At 47.0% G+C, this 19,106-nt stretch overlaps 2 protein-coding genes across 2 annotated transcripts in view; both read left to right on the forward strand.

The window, feature by feature from the left end:
* Positions 1-19,106, forward strand: part of LOC127579057 (DENN domain-containing protein 3-like) — a 743,140-nt gene that overhangs the window by 643,929 nt on the left and 80,105 nt on the right. The window lies entirely within an intron of this gene.
* Positions 844-17,592, forward strand: LOC127579089 (60S acidic ribosomal protein P1-like). The gene is made up of 4 exons (XM_052031726.1): positions 844-951; positions 14,241-14,315; positions 15,387-15,510; positions 16,333-17,592. The coding sequence occupies exons 1-4, from the start codon at positions 880-882 to the stop codon at positions 16,410-16,412; spliced, it is 351 nt and encodes a 116-aa protein (XP_051887686.1). The 5' UTR covers positions 844-879; the 3' UTR covers positions 16,413-17,592.

Below are 19,106 nucleotides of genomic sequence, written 5' to 3' on the forward strand. Positions count from 1 at the left end.
TTTGTGCCTATTTCAGACACTGACCTTTTGCAGAATGTCTGCTTTCATTTACTGGAAAAATCTGTGGCCCCCATTCCTACCCTCTCTGTGTCAAGAACTGAGGACCAAGCAAAGGTTAACTCAGCCTCCCCCACCCACCCTCTGTCCCGTCATCAGCTTTGGGAGAGAGGCAAGAGACTGCAGATGCCAGAATGCTGCAATTCCTTCCCTTCCACAGATGCCCTTCCAGCAGATTTTCTTGGGAAATTGGTCCATTAGACGGGAGAATACTAACTTCAAAAATAGTAAACCAAGGAAACTGAAACGGGAAAGATCAGTCAAAGGTGCATGCTTCAGAGAGGATCTTAAATAGGTTGCTCATTTCAAAAAATCTCTTCCGTCCCTCTCCAAGGTGCTGACATCTTTCCAAGAGACACAGAGGATGCACCATGCAATCAAAATAAACTCTTGATCCCCCAATCTAGCTCGCCGTGGCCCTTGCACCTCAGTGTCTGCCCGCACTGCACTCTCTCTGGAGCTGGGACACTTTACTCTGCTTTCAGTTTTCCTTCTGTGCCTCCATGTACTGATGCAATGCAATGATCTGTCCGGATGGCAGGTAAAACAAAGATTTGCATCAATATTTCTTGCATCAATATTTTTTTTTGCTTTGTTGCCTGTTTATAAATATAAGGAAGGTGAACACCTCCCCCACCCGCGTCTCTCGCTGATCTTCAGCCCGGCTCCCACGCCGCAGCAGTTGCCCCGCACACACATGGCGGCTCCAGTCGGTGAGGCGAGTGCCCCGCAGAAAGATGGCGGCCGCGCCGCACTGCGCATGTCGTCCGCCGCTCCCGTCGCCCACTTCCGGTGGCGGCGGTTGCGGGGGGGGACGGCGCCATGGCTTCCGAGGCCGAGCTGGCCTGTATCTACAGCGCGCTCATCCTCTACGATGACGACGTGGCCATTACCGTGAGTCGGCTGGGGCCTGTCTCCGGTGTGCGGGAGCGCCGGTGCTGAGGGAGCGCCGCGCTGCGGGAGGGGCGGTGAGGAGGGAGCGCCGCGCTGTGGGATCGGCAGTGATGAGGGAGCGCCGCACTGAGGGAGGGCCTCACTGAGGGAGGGGCGGTGCTGAGGGAGCGCCGCACTGAGGGAGCGGCGGTGCTGAGGGAGGGTCGCACTGAGGGAGGGCCTCACTGAGGGAGGGGCGGTGCTGAGGGAGGGTCGCACTGAGGGAGGGCCTCACTGAGGGAGGGGCGGTGCTGAGGGAGCGCCGCACTGAGGGAGCGGCGGTGCTGAGGGAGCGCCGCACTGTGGGAGGGGCGGTGCTGTGGGAGGGTCGCACTGAGGGAGGGACGGTGCTGAGGGAGGGTCGCACTGAGGGAGGGTCGCACTGAGGGAGGGTCGCACTGAGGGAGGGACGGTGCTGAGGGAGGGTCGCACTGAGGGAGGGTCGCACTGAGGGAGGGACGGTGCTGAGGGAGGGTCGCACTGAGGGAGGGTCGCACTGAGGGAGGGACGGTGCTGAGGGAGGGTCACACTGAGGGAGGGTTGCACTGTGGGAGGGGCAGTGCTGAGGGAGGGTCGCACTGAGGGAGGGTTGCACTGTGGGAGGGGCAGTGCTGAGGGAGGGTCACACTGAGGGAGGGTTGCACTGTGGGAGGGGCAGTGCTGAGGGAGGGTCGCACTGAGGGAGGGACGGTGCTGAGGGAGGGTCGCACTGAGGGAGGGACGGTGCTGAGGGAGGGTCACACTGTGGGAGGGGCGGTGCTGAGGGAGGGTCGCACTGGGCAGCAGGGTCACACTGTGGGATGGTCGGTGCTGAGCGGTTTCCGCCGGCACCCTAGCTGAGTTCTGCACTCGGTGGGCCCCTCGGGATCGCGTGTGTCGTGGACGGTACGAACACGATTCTTATTTGAAGTGTCGCGTGTCTCGTTGACGGGTGTAGCGTCGCGTGTGTGTTTCGTTAGTATTAGTTTGCATTCTCTACCGTAGTATGTCATTGTGTAGTTTCTTTTCTATATTAGATGTAGTGTATTGACACTGGTTGTTTTTTGTAGTGCTTTTAGTGAATAAACGTTTATTATTAAAAGAAAATGGTCGGTGCTGAGGGAGCGCCGCATTGTGGGAGGGGCGGTACTGTGGGAGCTATTCATTTCATTCCTTTCCCCAGCTCTCACCCTTGGCTCTGCAGGTCGTGGCTCCAAGTGCTCATCCAGGCCAATGTGTAGAGCATCTTTGCCCCTCATCACTCTTTGGCTCTGAAGTTCTCAGGGATTTCTAAGATTTCCAAAGGCCGATTGTTTTTAGGTTATGTCAAAGTAAGCAAGGTTCTGAGATGCTCGGGACTTTTTGCAACTGGAATTTACAGCCTAAGGAAAGCTTTTATGGAGTTGTCTTAAATAATGATGGGTTTTAACTGTACAAATGAGGACTATTGCAATAATGTGCATTCCAAGTACTTTTGAAATGTGGCAAAAAAAAAACTAATTTGTACAGAGAAAGCCTCATAAACTCAGATGTCCTTGCTCTTTTACAAACACAGCCATCCTATTGTGTACACACATCTTAGAGTGGGCAGGGCCTTGGTTTACCATTGATTCCCAAAGGCAACACCCCTGACATCACACACCCTGATTGAAGGTCATCGGCCTGAAACATTAACTCTGCTTCTCTCTCCACTGATGCTGCCTGACCTGCTGAGTTTTTGCAGCCATTGGTTTTTATTTCAGGTTTCCAGCATCTGCATTTTGCTTGGTTTTCTAATACAGTATCCTGCTCTACAAGTCTCATCCTTTATTAGAAGTGCTAGAATTTTGGAGCAAAAAACAAACTGCTGGAGGAGCTCAGTGGGTCAGGCAGCGTTTGTGGAGGGAAATGGACTGTCCACTTCCCTCCACAGGTGCTACCTGAACCGCTGAGTTCCTCAGTAGTTTTTCTTGCTCTGAATTCCAGCATCTGCAGTCTCTTGTGGCTTTGGACTCTGGGACACTGAGAAGGGGGAGGTATGCTCCATTAGCCACAGCCAACACTAGAGGTTGTTCATAAGGGGGCCACTGATTTCAGATTAAGACTAAAAGCAAGGAGATGGCTTGGGAGTAGACCTTTCCTCTTAAGCTTGTGGGGAGAGTGGGAGCCATTGTCAGAGACAGGGGTTGAGGTGCTTTTTAGATAAATAATGAATATTCTGCCATTGTTACAGCTTTCTGCTAGTGGTCCAACGTCAGCCCTGCCAAGTAACAGATCTGTGTGCAGCCAACTGGTGGACACCCTCTTGTCCTCTGTACACACTGGATGTGTATATCGCGAAGGTCAACTTGTGGGGGAAATCACCGTTCAGGCCAATAACAGATCAAAGATGCTGTGGAACCCTCTACCCCAAGAAAGTTGTGGTTACTTGGCATGAATTGGAGCTTTCATTTTTCATAGAAGGAGGCCTTTCAGCCCATCGAGTCTGTGCCACCTCTTGGAGCAATCCCATTCTACCACTTATTTCCCAGCAACCTATTCTCTCTCACTTGCTGTCAACTACCCCCCGCCCCCCCCCCCCCCCCCCCCCCCCCCCAATTCTCCTGCCATCCATCTACGCTAGGGGTAATGTACAGTGGCCAATTAACCTGCAAGCTAGCAAGTCTTTGGGATGTGGGAGGAAACTGGAGCATCTGGGGGAAACCCACGTGGTCTCAGGGAGAACGTGCAAACTTCACACAGTCAGCACTGGGGTCAGGATGGAACCTGGGCTCCTGGAGTTACGAGGCAGCAGCACTAACACCACTGTGCTGCACTGAGATGGGGAGATCTTTGTCAGATGAAAGACCTGACAGAAGTAGGTAAATGGAATTTAGGGGCAGAACCCCTGTGAACTGAATGAATGCTCGAACAAGGTCCGTAGTGTTCTGTTGCTGAGGTAGGGTTAAGGTTGTGCAGGTCAGCTCAGGAACCTGCTGGTTGTAGGAAAGTAGCTGTTCCTGAACCTGGTGGTGTGGGACTTCAGGCTTCTGTACCTCCTGCCTGATGGTAGCAGCGAGCATGACCAGATGGTGGAAATCCTTGATGATAGATGCCACCTTCTTGAGGCAGTGCCTCCTGTAGATGTGGTCAGTGGTGGGGAGGGCTGTGCCCATGATGAACTGGGCTGTGTTCCCTACTCTCTGCAGCCTCTTGCATTCCCATGCGTTGGAATTGCCGTACTAGGCTATGATGCAGTTGGGATACTTTCTACAATGCATCTGTAGAAGTTTGTTAGAGTATTTGGTGACATGCCAAATTTCCTTCAGCTTCTAAGAAAGGAGAGGCACTGGCTCACCTTCTTTGTGGTTGCATCTTTGTGCTGGGCCCAGGAGAGGTTATCCGAGATGTTAACGCCCAGGAATTTGAAGCTGTGAACTCTCTCCACCTCTGACCCACCAATGAGAACTGACATGAGGTCTCCCAACTTCCCTTTTCTGAAGTCATTCATTAGTTCTTTGGCTTTGTTGACATTCAGTGTGAGATTGTTATTGCAGCACCATTCAACCAGGCATTCAGGCTCAGTCCTGTACGCTGACTCATCACCACCCAGGATTTGGCCAACAACACTGGTGTCGTCAGCAAATTCGTAGGTGATACTGGAGCTGTGCTCAGCCACACAGTTGTGGGTATAAAGAGAATAGAGCACGGGGCTAAGCATGTAGCCTTGAGGTGCACCTGTGTTGGTGGTCAGTGAGGAGGAGATGTTGTTGCAGATCTGTACTGGCTGAGCTATGCCAATGAGGAAGTCAAGGATCCGGCTGCAGTTTAAAATGTGTGTATTTGTAGCTGGCTGGTCTGGAGCCAGTGTAGGTCAGCCAGCACAGTGGTGGGAAGAGAAGACTTGGAGTGAGTTGGGGTGCAGAGCAGTAGCGGTTTTCCCGAGCCGTTGCCATACCTGCATTGTCTCCAATGCCCTGAAGAGCAACTCCTCTCCATCACTGCCAGGTATGAGACACACTCGGCAGATATGGGTGGGCTGGCTCCCCTCCCATCTGATGTACTTGGCCCATCTCCCTGGTTCTTCATGTTCTTGGCTGAATTCCTGTTGGAAGGAAGCTTTGAAGGAATTTGATTGAGTATTGACTAACGAGGGGGAAGGAAAAGACTGTGCAGTTGTCACATTTTAAGAATTGCTGAATTAACATAGTGAGGAATTTAATGTAATTTATAATGGTTAAGCTTAATTCAGATGAGTTGATGTTAAATTCAGAATCTACAACCTGTGAGATTAGAGTCGACAAATAAGGTATTAGTCAAAAAAAGTACTCTAAGCAAGAGATCCATTAACAGATCCTAGAGCAGGTGCTGGATCAGGTGGTGCATGGACTGGGAGATCTGGGAGTACAAACAGGAGAACTCAGGTTCTATAGAGTCAGAGTTTTATTCAATGGAATATTTACAGAAGGGTTGTTTTGGATGTGGAGCTGAGATAGTTGACCATCTGCTTTTCTGTGCTGCAAAGGACAGGGGCAGTGAAATCTGATGAGGAAACAAACTGAGAGCCTGACTCAGTGGCAACGGTAATTGGTGAAACTTTATTTTTCACATTAAATGAATGTTACGAAGTAATATATTTGCTGATATTGGAATGCTGAATATTGACACATTATTTATGAATAAAATTTTCCTTTTCTCGCCAGTGTTCATCCCGGAGAATGTGTGAGATTGTAACCGGTCCTTGCAGGAAGGGGTTTTCATTGCCAGGAGCTCATGATTGCAATTCTTACATGTTAGGCACTAACGATACACAGCGGAGCACGGGGGAACCAGACCCACGTGTGAGAGAGGCCAGCACTACTGACAGAGCTCTGATGCTTTTGAGGGTGTGATATTCCCTGTGGATTAAAGCACCCATTTGGGATCAACTGGATTTGAGTTCCCTCATCACTGACTCACCATCTGAAATTCGACTCCTTTAAATGCATTGACTGAGGATCTGGTGAGATCACCATTTCACTCTGTTAGTGTGGCACAGACAGCCCCTCCCTCCCCCCAGTACTGTGGAAGGGGAGCAGACAGCATCAGCCAGCCACGCCAATCTTTGCTGGGTGTGTTTCCCAAAATTCCAACTCTTTGATAAGTTGCAGAACCAGGGAAGAGTGCCGGCTCAGCTTTGTTGGGAGCAGAGGGAACACAATAAAAAGTGATTTTTGAAGGACAGACCGGGGACCACAGCATATGAGGGAAAAATGTACCCCCATTCCTGCAGCGTGTTTCATGAAATCAAGACGTCCCAAAACCTGTCGCAGCTTGGAAGGCATCTTGGAAGTGCAGTTACTTCGTAATGTGTGGCAGCCGACGTGCTTGTAACAAATAAGCAGCAACAGCATTGTGGTAATAACCACATAATCTGCTCTAATGATTTTGGTTGAAGGATAATTGCTGGCTAGGACACTGGGGAGACCTCCTCTGCCCACGTTCAAACAGTGGATTTGACATCTTGATAAGGTGGACAAAGATTCAGTGCAACATCCCACCAAAAGGTGATGCCTCTGACAGTGTGGCACTCCTCATTACTGTATCAGTATTGTCAGCTTCAGTGCTTATGGTCAAAGCTCAGTCACGGGATTTGAACCCATGACCTTCTGACAAGAGCTACGACTGACATTCATTGCAGTGGCTCAAGAAGTAAAGCCCTGAGTTAAAGCAGTCACGTATTTTCCCTCTCTACATGTTCACTGGGCCGGTGAAAGCACTGAGATAACCTTACCTTCAGCAGCAGATGTGTGGATTCCAATTAGTGCTGACAGATAGAGAATTGGGAGTGTTGTGTGAAGGTTCAGAGGCACTCAGAGCACTGGGCCTCGGCGGAAGGTCTACATGTGAGATCTATTATGTATTTTGAGAGCAGTTCCATCAGCGGCCTCAGCATGTCTCTGCTAGATCCTTTCAAATATTCATAACTTGTCTCTTGTCCAAAGCTCTCTTGTTTCTTTTTAAGCCTGTGAATGGCAGACGTGTTCTCTGACTGCACAAGGCAGACCTTTGGATTAGGAATGAACTAGTAAGGGTTTAATAATGGAATACTCAAATCTTAACTGATCGAATGCAAGGATGTGAGAAATAGGGTGAGAAGTCAGTCGTTCAGCCCCTCAAACCTTAGAGTCACCGAGCTACGCCACACACAAACAGGCCCCTCGGTCCAACTCGTCTGCACTGACCAAGGTGCCTGACTGAGCTGGTCCCATTTTCCTGCGTTTGGTCGATATCCCTCTAAACCTTTCTTATCCATGTAACTGTCCAAATGCCTTTTAAACATTGTAATTGTACCTGCCTCTCCCACCTCCTCTGCCAGCTCGTCCCTTCTCTGCCATTTGGCCAAATCACAGTTGATCCTGTCAACCCTCCACCCAATCCCAATAGCTTCTGATTCCATCACTGTCTAAAATTCTAGTAACCTCACCTTGAACACACACAATGACTGAGCAGCCACAGCCTTTGGAGAGAGAATTCCATCAATTTTTAGTGAAGGAATTTTTCCCCTGCTCATCTGAAGTCTCTTATCCTGAGGCTATGGCCCAGGTGATAGACTTCAATTCAGTTCAATTCAATTTATTGGAATAATTTCATTCAGCTTTAGATTAAGTAGAGGGCAGACTTGAACAAGCTGTTTTGTGGACTGATGGTCTACTACAATTACCTGATTGCTTTTCCATTTATATTTGTCCTTTATTGTACCACAGGATGGGATAAATTAATGACCTCAAAGTGAAGGTGCTCCTGGGTAGCAGAATCTTATAATTGAATGCATTCAATTTGAGGGAGAGTAGAATGAGTCCGAGGCTGGTACTTTAAATGAAAATCAGAACCTGCAGAGAGCGGTTAACACTGCCCAGTCCGTTGCAGGCTCGTCACCTCCTCCCATCCTGTCCATCTTCACCCTGTGTTGCATCGGGGGGCTGACGATATCGTCAGGGATGCCTGCCACCCTGGCCATTCCCTGTTCTCTCTTCTACCTTCTGGGAGAAGATACAGGAGCTGGAAAGTCCAGCTTCTTCCCCCACAGCTGTCAGACTCCTGAACCACTCACCTGTCTCTCACCCTTTCCCGGTGGGGCTGCCATGTTCTCAAACCCATAACTATACCTCTTCCATTATTATCACTTTAGCATTTCTTTCTGCACTGCCTCAGTCTGCACAACTGTACTGAGCACCATTCTGTTGGTTTTGCACTTGTCATGATGTCTATTGTGGTATTTATTATTACTATGTACATGTTTACACTGTGAGCTTCAAGGAATTTCATTGCACTCTGGTGTATGTCACAATAAACTACTCTGAATCTGAATCAAAAAACTGGAAATCTGAAATAAAAACAGAAAGTGCTGGAAACACTGAGGTTAGGCAGCGTCTATAGAGGGAGAATTAGTTTTACATTGCAGAAAGGTTGGAATCTGGAATGAACTGTCTGAGGAGGCAGAGACTCTCATGACATTTAAGAAGCATCCAGGCAGTACTTGAATTGCCAAGGCTTAGAAAGCCACAGACTTAATAGGATCAGTGTAGGTAGGTACAATGAGCAGCACCGACATGGTGGGCTGAAGGGGCCTGTTTCTGTGCTGTATGACTCTAAGAATCTCTGACCTCTATCTTTAACTTCCCTCATTAACCTATCAACTGGATGGCTTCATCAACAGTTCCTTACCAAGGCAACCTATACCTTCCCCTATCACTAGATTAGAAGAAGTGCAAGTAAATTGCTGCTTCACCTGGAAGAACTGTCTGGGTCCCTGGATGATGGGAAGGGAAGAGCAGATGTTGCATCTTCCGCACGCGGTATTCTACACCAGAGCAATCATGAAGGCACAGCCAGCTGCAGGGAACTTGCAGATCAGGTTAAGGAATTGTCAGTTGAGGCTGACGTTCAAAATGTTCTCTCAGAAAATGGAGTAGATGCATTACAGCAAGAAAAAAATTCCAAGGGAAGGACCCATCACCTGAAGTTAACTAATAAAGTCAGTCAATCGTAAACTTCAATAATTGCACAAAGACAGCTGGCAGGCCAATAGTTTGAACAGAATAAATTAAAGAAAGAACAGAAGGATCGAAAGATTAATGAGGAAAGAAGAATTAGAGTGCAATATGAAGCTAATCAGAAATATAAAAACAAAGCAGGGGCTATAAATATTTAAGGGTTAACCAAGTTAGTCTGGGGAATTAGTATTGAAAAACAAGGAGAAGGCAGAGGAAAGTAGTTTGCATCAGTCTTCACTGTAAAGGATACACATCACATCCCAGAAATAGCTGTAACTTGGGACCTGAGAAGATCTCAGGAAAATTACATAAACCAGGGCAGTCAGGCTGAGCAAAGCGTTGGAGCTGCGAGCTGATAAGTTTACAGGTCCTAATGGATATTTGGATTTTAAAAGCGGTCAGTGAGATAATTGATACTTTGGTTTTAATTTTCCCAAATTCCCCAGATTTAGGGACGGTTCCATTAGATTGGAAAATAGCAAATGTAACACCTTTATTCAAACTGTGAGGGAGGCAGAAAGCAGGAAAGTACGGGTCAGTTAGTTAGTTAGTTATAGAGGAGATATTAGAAGCTACTATTAAAGACATTGTTGCAGGACACTTTGAAATTACAAAGTAAACAGACAAATTCAACAAGGTTGTGTGAAAAGGAAATCATATTTGACCAACTTGTTGAAGTTCATGTTGTGTATCGATGGGAACCAGTGGATGTGCTGTGCTGAGATTTCCAGTGTTTGATAGGGTGCCACATGGCTCATGATGTAGGAGGTAACATTGGTGTGGACGGAAGATGAGCTGGCTAATGGGAAACGGAGTCTAAATGGCAAGATGTAACATGGTATACCACAGGGTTCAGAACTAATGCCTCAACTTTTACACTGTGATTACATGACTTGGATGAAGGTGCAGTAGTTAAGTTTGCTGATGATACAAAGGTAGGCAGGATAGTGAAGAGACTACAAGGGATATGAATAGGTTAAATGAGTGGGTAATGATCTGGCAAATAGGAAGATGTGAAATTGTCCATTTAAACAGGAAAAATGAAAAGCATATTATCTAAATGGTGAAAAGTTGCAGAGCTGTGAGATCCTCTGTCTTGGATTCCAGTAAGTTTACAGCAGCAGTTTTGCAATCTTTACAGCCATCCTGTCCATTGAGTGCAGTTGGCCCAGAGCCCAATTCAAGAAGCCAAAAAGAGAAACCTGAATGACAGATGCAAAGGATGTGCGCAAGTTGCACAGAACCAGCTTTCACTGAGGTTTCCTCTGCACTGTCTGGCTGCGTTCTTTTCCATCTGGTTGCTTCATGCATTGGGTCATTTCGGAGATGCATCAGATTTACATACAGACCAGTTGGTGCTTCTGCTGCACACACGCCCGCCCCGGCCTGCTTCAGCTCGCTTCGTCACCATGCCCTTTATTTTTTTCCTTTGTGTGTTTATCCACTTTTCCTGTAATGCAATGATAGAATGCCTCAGCCACTCTCTGTGAGGCAAGTTCTCTGGGTAAAAGGTTCTCCCAAATTTCCTGTGGACATTCAGACACAGGCTCTAAAATCCCCATGAGATGATCGTGCAGGTTTCCCCAGGTGACTGTGGGTTAGCCGCAGGTGTATGATTTACAGGGCGCTATGTTTTCAGTCGGTAAGTAAACAGTAACAAAGGAAAGGTTCGACTGATTCTGGTCTCCTTGCAGAGGAGAATGTGACAGTAAGGGGCTGTTATCCACAGTTGCCTGGGAGGAACACCATTCCCAAGGCTTTTCCCACCCACTGATGTTTAAAACGCTGGGCTGTGCACGTTAAGATTCCAGTCACAGTATGTCTTCAAAGGTGTGTTTATTTTGTAGTGGGGGTTAGATGCTCCCTCGAGACACAGGAGACTGCAGATGCTGGAATCTGGAGCAAAAAAACAAACTGCTGAAAGAACTCAGTGGGTTGAGCAGCATCTGTGGAGGCAAAGGGATAGTCTATGTTTTGGGTTGAGACACTGCATCAGCCATTAGCCTCCACGGATGCTGCCTGACCTGCTGAGTTATTCCAGCAGTTTACTGGATGTTCCTCTACTTTTCTGATTAGCACAGAAACTGTAACAGCTCAGTTGGGTGTTGGGAGCAATGTGGAACAGACAAACACTCAGCCCTTCCTGTCAGGAAGTAACCATGGAGACAGAGAAAGAATAAACGTTTCAGGTCAATGATCTTCACTGGAACGGGCTACAGCTCGATGTCATTGGTGTATTGACAGCATTGTGTCAGGCAGTTGGAGGCAGAGCCGGTTATGTCCATTCACGCAGGAAACAAAGTCTGTTTGAAGAATACTGGAAACTGTGACAGAAGCTACAGCAATCTTCCAACATAAAACGGTGCAGTTTTGTGATGAATGGAGAATAGTTACTTGCCCCATGGTTCCAGGCCCCTTGAGAATGCTCATCAGAAACCAACCTCCCACAGAGGCAAGAATGGTCTTGACTGACAATATTTTAACCCCAAAGGAAGATTGTACATCCTCTCTGTTGTATACCTGCCCACACAAATGCCAGAGCTGAAGTCCAGATACTCTCACCAGAGAGTTGTGGTAGAATTTGACCATTTTAGTCAGATTGCTAAACCTCTGCTTCTCACCAGCAGAAGGGTAAAGCTCTCCTGGCAGTGAGAAGCATTGTGCGGCCCCTTTGTATTCAGCGGACAATGCTGCAAACACTCAGCAGGTCAGGCACCTGTGGACACCGAAACACGTTTCAGATCAAAGACCTTTCCTCAAAATGTTCTGATGAAGGGTCAGTGATCTGAAACTCTTTTTCTTCCCATAGACGCTGCCTGACCTGCTGAGTATTTCCAACAATTCCTTGTTTTATTTCAGATTTCCAGCATCTGCAGTTTTTTTATTTTCACCAACTTATTTAAACCTACAATCTACCCGAGTCATGGAGTTACAACCCAATTGAAAGGCAAAATTCACAATTGAAAAGAAAGTTTCCCATACCTACAATGCCTTTCAGTCCCTTTAAGTTTATCCCAGATGCTTTAGAGCCAACGAAATACTTATCAAATGGATTCAATAGGAACTTTTTATCAATACAAAGCCACTTCTCAAACAAAATTTGAACCTGGGTCACATTAAACATGAAGGCAGGTAACGAAAAGCTTGGAAGTTCTTACAGGAGGAGTGGTTAAGCGAGGGACTTGATGTGAGTTAGGACATAGAGAGCAAATTTTTGGAGTGTTCAAGCACTTTCTGAAGTACTTTGGACCTGCATCTGACAGGATAGCCACACTATTGATGTACAGAGGGATCTTGGGGTCCAAGTCCATAGCTCCCTAAAAATGGCTGCACGGGTTGATAGGGCGGTAAAGAAGGCGTACGGCATGTTTGCCTTTATTTAGTTGAGGCATTGAGTTCAAGAGTCAGGAAGTTATGTTGCAGCTTTATAAAACTGGTTAGGCCGTGTCTGGAATATTGCATTCAGTTCTGGTCGCCCCGTTATAGGAAGAATGTGGAGGCTTTGGAAAGGGTGCAGAGAGGTTTACCAGGATGCTGCCTGGATTAGAGGGCATGTGCTATAAGGACAAATTTGGGTTGTTTTTTCTGGAGCGGTGGAGGCTGAGGGGAGGTCTGATAGAAGTTTATAAGATTATGAGAGGCATAGATAGAGTAGACTGCCAGTATCTTTTTCCCAAAGTCGAAATGTCTAATACTAGAGGGCATGCATTTAAAGTGAAAGGGTTAACTTCAAATGAGATGTGAGGGACAGTTTTTTTACACAGAGGGTGATGGGTGCCTGGAATGTGCTGCCAGGGGTGGTAGTGGAGGCAGATATGATAGGGGCCTTTAGGAGGTCCTTAGATAGGGACATGAATGTGCAGAGAATGGAGGGAGGTGGACCTTGTGCAGGCAGAAGGGATTCGTTTAGTTAGGAATTTAATTACTAATTTAATGAGATCAGCACAACGTCGTGGGCCGAAGGGCCTGTTCCTGTGCTGTACTGTTCTATGTTGTATTGGAGATGCTGTTCTTTGATGCAACATTCAACTAACGTCCTTGTTTTCTTAGGTCGCCCGGCTGCTAGTATGCTCCCACAACCATGGTGTTAGAGGCTCCATTTCCTATAACACTGAAAGATGCCCTGCTGAATTCTTTTAAACTGAAGTGGTTGAGTCACACCTTCTGTTTCACTTTGAGTTTGCAGGGAAGACATCTGGTACTGTTTCTGCACTGGCAATTCTGCTGTCATGTTCTAAAAGAGTTTAGAACTGTGGTTCTTGTACACGGCTGTGGTTAGTAACACTCGTGTACACCAACGTCTGCTCTGCACTGCCACCTCAACTGGAAAACACAACTCTGTCATCTGCTGCTGCCAAAGCTTTCCATGGAAAGTTACTGAGAGTCAGGCTGGGGTTTGTGCCTGAACTGGGTGATTATGATAAAACTGAACAGTGAGCCTCAGCGTCATTTCTTTTTGTTGAATGAATCAGCCTGAAAGGAGGTCACTTAATCTATCACGTCTTCACTGGCAGCTGAAAGGAGCTTTCCAAGTTATCCCGTTTCCCTGCTCTTTCCCCAAAGTCTCACGGCTTTTTCTTTTTTGGGAATTTAAACAGTTTCCTTTCAAAAGTAGCTTGAATTTGTTTCCATCTTCAGTAACAAGTTAAAGCCTGAGTAAAACCGATGTCGGAGGTGACAGGATGGAGACACTGGGATTGGAGGACTGGGGCCACTTGTGGTGATGGGGAGGGCCAAACCATGGAGGGATTTGAAAACAAGGTTAAAATGGAGACTTTGCTGGACCATTTAGTCTGCACACAGTGGGTGAACAGAGCTGGTGTGGGAAGTGGGCAGCAGAGCTTTAGATGGACTGGGTTTCCTGGAGAGTGAAACAAGGCCAGCAAGGAGTGTGTAGTGAAAGGTGGTCTGGAGGTACAGACGTGTGAGTAAAGCTTTCAGATGCAGATGGACAACATTTAAAGGACACTTGGAAGGGTACGTGGATGGGAAAGGTTTGCAGGGATATGGGACAAACACAGGAAAATAGGACTAGTGTGGATGGGCATCTTGGTTGGCATGGATGAGTTGGGCCGAAGGGCCTGTTTCCGTGCTGTATTGCTCTATAACTCTATGGGCTGGGATGGGGCAGAGATGAACAAATTACAGGTGTGAAGTACTGTAGTCTTGTGTCATTATTCACCAAGCAGTAGGATGCCTGAGTATCCTGTTTGGGGAATACGTCACTGCTGCCTGCTGCTGGTCTCTCTTAACCCCTTTTACCCCTTCCTGTTACAGGAGGATAAGCTGAATGCTTTGATGAAGGCAGCAGGAGTTACAGTGGAACCCTTCTGGCCGGGCTTGTTTGCCAAGGTACTGCACTCACTAACAAAAGGAATGATTTGTCAAAGTGTAGGAAGTTAGTCAGTTAAACTTAGCCCAGGCAGTCAGTCGGTCTTTGCTTCCTCGTGGGTTAGGGAGACCCTTCCAAATCAGCCAGAATCACTGGGAATAAAGATCAGGAAGTGGGATGAGAAGTGATTTGGGAAGTACATCAGTTAATCAAGGAAATAAAATCTAGAAAATTATTTCCCTAACCCTTTGGTCTGCTACCACTTTCTTTAAAAAAAAAGGCTGATTGTAATTCTGGAGGATCATGAATTGTAATTCTGGAGGATGCAGAATTGTAATTCTGGAGAATTGTAATTCTGGAGGATGCAGCAGCATTTGAAATAAGTTGCCAACAGGGAGTGAGTTGGAGTCTGAGTACTGAGCCGAGGGGGGAAAATGCCTGACGTCGTCCACACTTCAAGAAGACCCCTAGACAAACGAAGGTGAAGCGGCTTTCTGGATGCTCCTGAATGAATTGTTTGTAGTAGTTCTAATCTCCAGTTTACAGGTCATAGTAAATGATGGAGAGGGGCAATATCAGAACTGAGAGCTCTTCGGGTCAGGGAAAACGGGCTCTGCTGGGGCTCCTTTCTCCAGAAAGGAGAATGAAGCTGTTTGTTGGGAGGATGTTTGTAATTGTTTTGGGAATCCAAAAATGGGGCCAGAAATATAAGAAAGTCACTAACAAATTTAACAGGAAAAGAGGGGGAGGAATGTGGACCTCATTCCCACACAGAGCAGCTGAAGTGAATAGCACACATGCAGTAGAGGGGAGCTTGATAAACACATGAAGGAAGGAAGGAAGGAATGGATATGCTAATGGTGTGAGATGAAGAGGGGGTGGGAGGAGGCTTGTGTGGAGTACTAACACCAGTATGGGGCAGAGGGCCCGAATGGCCTGTTTTTGTATCACAACACTGCTGGAATGTTGCCAGAGGCTGGTTGGCAGATGAGCTCTGGGTCAGAAGGCAGTTGTGGATTCTGGATCCTGGTTAGGATATCACCTGTTCCGAGTGGATTTAATTGGGCTTCGTGCTTCTGTGTCACCCACAGGCTCTGAGCAACGTGAATATTGGCAGCCTGATCTGTAACATCGGGGCTGGTGGTCCTGTACCCCTCAGTGCTTCCTCTCATGGTGGAGCAGCTGCAGCTGGGGTGGCTGCTGCAGCTACTGATGGTAAGTCTGTGCCAGGATCCTGCTTCTGGGAACCACGTAGACTGCTTTATTGCACAGCAGCTTTAACCCTTGGTGTCAGTGATGACCCAGTAATACAGGACAGGCCCCATCAGCAATGGCAGCATATGAGGGGCATAGACAGGGTGAATGCACTCAGTCTTTTCCCCAGGGTTGGGGAATCAAGAACTAGAGGGCACAGGTTTAAGGCGAAAGGGGAGAGATTTAATAGGAACCTGAGGGGCAAATTTTTCGCACACAGGATGGTGCATGTATGAAACGAGCAGGTTGAAGCCGGTACAATAACAGCATTTACAGTTGGACAGGTACATGGATAGGAAAGGTTTAGAGGGATAAGGGTCAAATGTGGGCAAATGGGACCAGCTTAGATGAGCACCTTAGTAGGCATGGGTGAGTTGAGCTGAAGGGCGTTTCTGTGCTGTCGGACTCTGTGGTCTGGAACCCATCCTTGCTCCACTCACTTGAGAGGCTCGACATTCAGTCATTTGGATAGGTTATTACCAGTGAGAGTAGCTCAGACTGCGAGCACTGACCCCATCCTGTGCCAACTTTGCCCTTGAGAAGCTGCGAGAGTTTCCTGACTGGGGCAGTAATCACATCAGTGGCTTCCAGTTAACCTTGGTCTGAGGTAGATTTTTTCACTGCTGGACACTGTCAGGGGATAGAGTGACTCTCGGGGCAGTAGGAAGGGTCTGGTCTTAGTGCTACAAGACACAACACGGCTGGGCTTCAGCAGGGCTTCCCCTTTATGTTTGCCCATTTGTCATTGCCGGTGCCAACATGACCTGTGTTTCTTTCCATTAGCTGAAGAGAAGAAAGCTGAGGTGAAGGAGGAGTCGGAGGAGTCAGACGAAGACATGGGCTTTGGGCTCTTTGATGACTAGTCTGAACCTTCCAGCAAGAGAGACTGAAGAGCTTCCCACCCAGTGATTCCCAACGCCCAAGCCAACCTGAGATTACCAAGTGGACAGGAAAGAAAACACAGCTGTCTGTTTAGCACACTTCCATTCAGAATCTGTGTGTAATGACCTGTGTTCCTCTGTGACAGGCAGTCTGTATAGCCAGGTGAGAGCCACGTTGCTGTTGATGCTGCATTGAGCATGTTACCAGTGGCGTTGGTGTTGGCTGGGGATTTGGGAATTGGATCCTATTCCTGCACACATCCCTTGCACTTTGATCTCCTTTTAACATGTGCCCTCTAATAGCATGTTGCACAGAGCAGATGTAATAACCTGCCCCTTAGTGAACGCAGCACTGTAGACAGGGACACTGGAGACTTTAGATGGAGGAGGGAGAGTGGAGAGAAGCAGCTGTAACTTTGCCACACCTCCTCCCCATAATGCACTGGTCAGAAAGTATAAAATTCCAGAATTTTATTATAAATTAAATTTCTAGAGTTTAAGTATAGTTTTATTTTTCTTAATACCAGAAAATAGTTTATCATAGTGCTCTGAAATGAGACGCTGTGTGGCTGTGGTTGGGAATGAGGGTGCCCCTTGAGGCACCATTTTGAATCACGGCAGCTAGAGAGACTGGAGTTGGCAGAAGATGGAGCTATGCACTTTATTGCGGTTTGCACTGTTTTAACATTTCCTGTGATTTGATTTTACATCTAAAAAAGGACATTGCTGCTTGTGAAAGTAATTTGGGGGAAACTGCAGGACAAATAATTTCTTGGCAGCACCTGGCCGTAACCTCACTGCACTGGTTTTTCACCCATTAGCAGCTGTTCTCAGAGTTGAGCCTCCTTATAAGGAGCTCCATTGATTCAATGAGGGTGACCCCTGTAAACAGATGCAACCATATCACCCAGTGACGGTGGTCCCTATGAACAGGGGCCACTCTGTTATCCAATGGGCCGCATTAATTTGGTAAGTCTGCAGTATAAGGGAAGAAAACAGCAACTGAACATTCAACACTTGAAATAAATCGCTGGAATATTTATGGTTGTAGCCTTCACCAGCTGGAGTTGTGAAGAATGTCTAACGAGAGTGGGGCTGATACGGTTGAAACTCTGCTATCCTTTTTTCCAACCGGATGTGAAAATAAAAGGCTATAATTCCCTCCGATGTGTTGTGCTTCTTGCCTTGGATGTAATTAACCATTTTAAGCCATCTTTCTATTTTTTATAGAGAATCTGTTTCACATCGTGTTTATCTCGTTTAGTTTGGTTTTGAATTGATTCCAACAACAATAACTTACAGCGCAGAAAGAGGCCATTCAGCCCCACCAGTTGATACTGGTGTTTGTGCTCTGCTCAAGCTTCTTCACATTTTTTTCCCATCTAACTCTCTAACCCTGTTCCCTTCGCTCTTACCTGCTTGTCCAGCATAAATGCTCTGCTCTTTGGGTAAAGGAGTTTCTCCTGAATTCCCCATCTGATTTCTTGCCAACTCTCTTATATTGACAGCCTTTGGTTCTCCTCTTCTCCACAGGCAGAAACATTCTGTATTGCTCCATCAAAACTCTTGATTACTTTATGACTTCTGCTGACTCACTCCTGGGAGAAAAGGGAATCTGTCATGATACATATATACTGTTGCATTTCCGGTCTCATCCTTGTAACCCTGCTCTGCAGCCTCCCAGTGCCTCTATATCCTTTTTGTTAAATCGTGACGAAAACTATATGTGGTACTCAACTGTGGTCTCTTCTAGGTTTGATGCAGGTTTACAGACCTTCTGTTCTGCCATAACTTCCAACTCTAATATATAGCCTCTTAGTTGGTTTGCTTTTAATGGCCTTACCAATTTATGGCACAACTTTTTGTGATGGGGTGTTCTCCAAGACTGGTTTGTACCTCTACCCCACCCAGAATCGCACCTTCCAAGTAATAAGTGACCTCTCTGTCTATCTTGCATTTATCTGTGTTGAGCTTGGATCCACACAGGGGTGTTGTCCCATTACATTTGAGGCAGAGCTGTGTGTTAGGACATGTGTTAGAACAGTATGTTTTAAGAACATCTTGAAGGAAGAGAGAGACATGGAGAGATTGTGGGAGGAGGAAGCTCTGTGGACATCCACATCCACTGAGGTGACAGAGCCCAGTCTGTGGATAAAGACGGGAGAAGACTGAAGCAGTCGCACCATGTTCTGGTACGGCAACTGCTCTGCCCAGGACCACAAGAAACTGCAGAGAGTTGTGGACACAGCTCAGCATATCACGGAAACCAGCCTCCCCTCCATGGACTCTGTCTATACCTCTCACTGCCTCGGTAAAGCAGCTGGCATAATCAAAGACCCCACCCACCCCGGACATTCTCTCTTCTCCCCCCCTCCCATCAGGCAGAAGATACAAAAGCCTGAAAGCACGTCCCACCAGGTCCAAGGACAGCTTCTATCCCGCTGTTATAAGACGATTGTATGGTTCCCTAGTAAAATAAGATGGAATCTTGACCTCACAATCTACCTCGTTATGGCCTTGCATCTTATTGTCTTATTTCTCTATAACTGTAACACTTTATTCTGTATTTTAACTTGCACTACCTCAATGCACTGTGTAATGAAATGATCTGTATGAACGGTACACAAGACAAGTTTTTCACTGTACCTTGGTACATGTGACAATAATAAACCAATT

The sequence above is a fragment of the Pristis pectinata genome, chromosome 16, assembly GCF_009764475.1.
Source record: "Pristis pectinata isolate sPriPec2 chromosome 16, sPriPec2.1.pri, whole genome shotgun sequence".
In the NCBI taxonomy this organism is placed as follows: Eukaryota; Metazoa; Chordata; class Chondrichthyes; order Rhinopristiformes; family Pristidae; genus Pristis; species Pristis pectinata.

Bases quoted from the DNA above. Each gene is read 5' to 3' on its own strand.
- LOC127579089 (XM_052031726.1), top strand. From the start codon at position 880: ATGGCTTCCGAGGCCGAGCTGGCCTGTATCTACAGCGCGCTCATCCTC. The intron at 952-14,240 runs GTGAGTCGGCTG...TTCCTGTTACAG, and splicing joins ATGACGACGTGGCCATTACC to GAGGATAAGCTGAATGCTTT. The intron at 14,316-15,386 runs GTACTGCACTCA...TGTCACCCACAG, and splicing joins GGCCGGGCTTGTTTGCCAAG to GCTCTGAGCAACGTGAATAT.